At 35.0% G+C, this 4,480-nt stretch overlaps 2 protein-coding genes across 4 annotated transcripts in view; both read left to right on the top strand.

The window, feature by feature from the left end:
- Positions 1-1,944, top strand: part of TRB1 (telomere repeat binding factor 1) — a 4,570-nt gene extending 2,626 nt beyond the window's left edge. The window contains exons 6-7 of the mRNA XM_021422303.2: positions 673-1,023; positions 1,380-1,944. Of these exons, the coding sequence (XP_021277978.1) occupies positions 673-1,023; positions 1,380-1,394 (366 nt within the window). The 3' untranslated portion in view covers positions 1,395-1,944. The remainder of the gene's footprint in view (positions 1-672; positions 1,024-1,379) is intronic.
- Positions 1,945-2,415: 471 nt separating this feature from the next.
- Positions 2,416-4,480, top strand: part of MEE13 (myosin heavy chain-like protein) — a 6,660-nt gene continuing 4,595 nt past the window's right edge. Inside the window, exons 1-7 of one of the 3 annotated variants that reach the window (XM_021422106.2) lie at positions 2,416-2,704; positions 2,861-2,954; positions 3,043-3,151; positions 3,234-3,272; positions 3,440-3,523; positions 3,653-3,714; positions 3,998-4,061. In XM_021422106.2, coding sequence (XP_021277781.1) covers positions 2,644-2,704; positions 2,861-2,954; positions 3,043-3,151; positions 3,234-3,272; positions 3,440-3,523; positions 3,653-3,714; positions 3,998-4,061 — 513 coding nt within the window. In that variant the 5' untranslated portion in view covers positions 2,416-2,643. Of the gene's footprint in view, positions 2,705-2,860; positions 2,955-3,042; positions 3,152-3,233; positions 3,273-3,439; positions 3,524-3,652; positions 3,715-3,958; positions 4,062-4,480 lie in introns of all 3 variants that reach the window. The other 2 variants (XM_021422037.1, XM_021422184.2) reach the window with 2 other exon arrangements.

Here is a 4,480-nt window from a genome sequence, read left to right as displayed (position 1 = left end):
AGTTCAAATCTAATTAATCCAAAATTTAACTTGGTTAAACATGGCTTTTAAGTATCAAATAGGAAAGCCTAGCGTATTATTAACCCTACAGTTCTTTCAGCTCTAAAATGGGATGTATCGGACCACTGATTAAGGTAATTTATATGCTGCATGGAAACATATAGATGCTACTTTGTCCTAAGCCATGAGGTTTGTCGAATGAGAAATTAGTGGATATATCTAGTTTCATGAATAATATCATTTGCCTGTATTTTGGTGGCTGTGGGTGTTATTCTGTTCTGTGATTATAATTTTTGAAAACAGTTTAGGGTTTTGGAAGAGTTGTAAGTTATACATAATTACAGGGTTGCAATTGGTCTTAATGTTAATGATCGTTAAGATTCTTTGTGCTTATGGCATCATTAAAAAATTCATGGAACAAGTTAAGTGATTAATTGAGAAGGTATTGCATGGTGAATAGGCTGATTGCACTCCTCTCTGTGACACACACAGATGCAATTTGACTGAAAGATCTGGGTAGAATTCTTTTCTATGCTTCTTGATTGTATTAATACCATAAGCTTGGGCAAGTTTTATATCAGTTTCTAGAATATTGATGTCTAGTTAAGTAATAGATGGGTATTTTTTTTTTTTTATAAAGGGTTTGGCTTAATCCCATGCATTTACTTGTAGGTCAAACGCAGGTATAGAATTGCTCCTGCTCTGTCATTTTCAGACAGGAGGAGGAATCACCCCATGCTATTTTTAGAGGGAAGGCAAAGGGTTTCTCCTCGATTTGATAGGAATGATTTCCATATCCTCACAAAATCTCAGATTGACTTAGAGTTAGCCAAGATGAGGACAATGACTCCACAAGAGGCTGCTGCAGCTGCTGCTCGAGCAGTTGCAGAGGCAGAAGCTGCAATAACAGAAGCTGAAGAAGCAGCAAGAGAGGCAGAGGTTGCAGAAGCTGATGCAGAGGCAGCACAAGCTTTTGCAGAAGCAGCAATGAAGACTCTAAAAGGAAGAAACAATCAGAAAGTGGTATGATTGGAATGTCTTGTCACTATTTATTTTCATCACGGCACGTGCACAGATGAAAAGAGTTGGATTTAGAAGACTTTAAGGGTGTGATATTCACATATATATGATGGATGGACGTCAAATTTTATGATGGGATGTGAAAGCAACACAGTGAGTGCAAGTTGATTTCTCTTGCTTTCACAGACACTAAGAGGCAGAGGCAGGACTTGGTTATCTAAAAATGTGGATTCTATACCTAAGAATCCTGTACACAGCATATCTAGGATCAATCATTGTTTGTCCTGCCCCATCAATTTTGTTAATTTTTACTTATTTAGCATTTTTGACTCAATATAATATTGTTTGTGTATACACAGGTGGTTCGAGGTTGATTTGACAAAATGAGCAACAATGTGTTATGAAGGTTGGCATTTTTGTAGCATGCACCCAGTTATCATCGGTATTTGTAAATATGGTTAAGGCCTTTTTGGGTGCATATGTATAGGATTCTTCCTTACAAGCAGATCCTTCTGGAATGGTAGATTCAGTTAACAGGCTTTCTTGCTGATGGTTTCAAATTCTGGAATTCTTCCTCCTTTATTTTGGTTCTTTTTAATAGGGGAATATTCTGGGTATCACTTGATGTCATTTCCCGAACTCTGCACTCGGGAGGCTGGAAACCGTAGAAATTAGAATGTATATAGGGGTAGGAACTATTTGTAACCATCTGAAATATCTGTTGTGTAGTACACTATGTTCAAGCATTTTCATACCTTTTGCTATAGAATGAATCCACTGGCTGTAGTTTTTGTGCCACATCTTGTATGATTTCTTCTAGATTTTCTGGTAATAATTTTTGGGGACTGGACTGAATCTTTGTTGGTTGGCAGTAGCTTGATTTGCATTGGCATTTTCATCCATGAACTTGGAACTACGGTATAATAACCCCTTTAATTTTTGTGCTCTTCGCATACTATTTTGTGACTATTATTTTTTTAATTAACTTTTAACATCTTACTGATTTAATTTGAATTTTCTTTTTTGGAGATTCTTACTGATCCAATTTGTTAATTTTAAGAAATTATGACTTTAAAAATTTTCAAAGTTCTTTTACATTTAAAAAGTGTTGTCAAATTTAAAAGATGAAAACATTCTGGCGAATTTTTTTTATGTTAATTTTGTGAATATTCTTTTAATTAAAATCATGTAAATATAAAAAGTTAAATTTTTTATTTGGTTAAATAAAATTCTAAAAATACTCTTGAGTGAGAATAATTAGATTAATTTTAATTATAAAAATATATTCATATATATATATTAAAAAAATAAAAGTTGGAAAATTTTGGTGGAGTTTTTATTTTTAATCACGGAGTAAATTGCTCCAGTAAGTAGCAATTAGGCATCTCTTGAAGTAAAAGCGAGGTCGTTAGCGAACCGAGATGGAGATTATGGAAAGAGAAAGAGAGAGAGAGAGAGCCGTTTGACGAGAGACGGCTTCCTCCCTCTTCCTACCAAAACAATTTCATCTTTCATTTTCCCTCTTTTCTCAGTTAATTTGGTTTCTCCTCAATCCCTAAGAAAAACCTATTCTACGACAAATTTCCAACTCTCCTTCTGGATTTCCTAATAAATCAGTGAATAATGGAGACGAGCTTGAACGACAACGAATCACTGCTGGCTCGCATCCACCAGTTAGAACATGGTACGCTTTCTCGATCCTATCTCCTTTTTAATTTCTTTGAATTTCCTTTTCCTTTTCTCTCTAAATTGTCTCCTTTGTCTATAACAAGGGTTTAATGCTACGTTTTTTTTCTTTTCACCAATAAATTTTGAAAAACAAAATGATTTTGTTTTGTAGAGCGCGACGAATTGCGTAAAGACATTGAACAATTGTGTATGCAACAAGCTGGACCAAGCTATCTTGCTGTGGCTACTCGAATGCATTTTCAAAGGTATAATTCTTTTCCTCATCAGATCGCAAGATTTAGTTTTTCTTTTTTTTTTTTTGGTATGTTTAGTGAGAAATTAATGCCCTACTAGGACAGCTGGATTGGAGCAGGAGATTGAGAACTTGAAAAAGAGAATAGCTTCTTGCACAAGGGAAAACCAAAATCTTCAAGAGGAGCTTTCCGAAGCCTATCGAATTAAAGTAAGATTTTCATTTTCAGTTATCCTTTTTGTAACTTGTTCAACCCTCATATTAGCTTATATGATTGCTTTGCTCTTTGCAGACTCAGCTGGCAGACCTACATCGTAAGGAGGCTGCAAAGGTATCTCCCTAGTTTCTCCACGCCTCATTTGTGGAATTATGGCCACATTAGAAACTTTCTTCAACAAACTGAAATGAAATCATTTTATGTGGTTTAGCGCATGAGTAAAATTTAAACTTTGCTTTTTTCCTTTTGTCTCTCTAATTTGTTTTCGCTTGTTTATCCAGAATGTGGAAGCTGAGAAGCAGGTTAAGTTTTTCCAAGGCTGTGTGGCAGCTGCTTTTGCTGAACGGGATCATTCAATTATGGAGGTAATTCCCATAATTGATTTAAGCAAATTCATTTATGGCTGGCTTCTTGTTATACTTGTATACAGTAATATAAGTGTTTCTTGCATTAAAATATAATAAGGTTTTAACATTCCACATGTCTGGTAACAGGCTGAGAAGGCTAAGGAAAAGGAGGAGCTCATGGCTCAAAAATTTAACGAGTTTCAGACAAGGTAATTTTATTTCTTTCTAGCAATCATTCACTTCTGGGGTTGGGGAGGATTTGCAGCTACTGTTGTTGGCATCAGTTTCATGGCTTGTGGTGGTCTTTGCATTTCTTTTAAGGAGAAATTTGGAGTGTTAAGTAGTTTTGATATGAGCTCTAAAATTGTTTTATATAAATGCAAAGTTTTAGGTGTGACACAAATTGATTAAAGTAGTTCTTACATTTGAATGCTCATTGAATTTATACTACAGATTAGAAGAGCTCACATCAAATTGTCTTGAACAAAGCAGATGCAATGATACACTGCAAATTGATCTTGCAAAGCAAGAAGAGGAAAATGAATCTTTAAGGAAGGTAAATGGCTGAAATATTTTTATTCCCATCATGGGCTGATTTCTTAACCAAGAGCTAGGTAGTGTCTTGAATTAATATGATTGTATATGTTACATAGTGGTTTGTGAGGTATTACTGCCTAATATGGTTGATAATCTACTTTACAACCCATCTCTATGCAGTCCGGAAGATATTTTTTAGGTTGATTAGAGTGGATTATATATCGACTTACTTTAGTTTGGTTCTTGGGGATTGTTCCATATTCTTGGAGCTACACTAAATGCTTACATCTTCTTTGTATGGATTAAATTATTCTTCTAAGAAAACCCATCTTAGCAGAAAGAAAAAGGAAAAGAAAATAAGGATTCTAATAAGAAACAAGGCCTCCTGGGATGGTGCCATATGGACCTTGTCATTGTTGGTTCAGGATCACAACCTGC

This window comes from Theobroma umbraticum, unplaced genomic scaffold, assembly GCF_002168275.2.
Source record: "Theobroma umbraticum cultivar Fairchild unplaced genomic scaffold, ASM216827v3 scaffold_30.0, whole genome shotgun sequence".
NCBI classification, from domain to species: Eukaryota; Viridiplantae; Streptophyta; class Magnoliopsida; order Malvales; family Malvaceae; genus Theobroma; species Theobroma umbraticum.
Note: the sequence above shows the minus strand (reverse complement) of the source record. Positions and strands in the feature narration are given on the sequence as shown.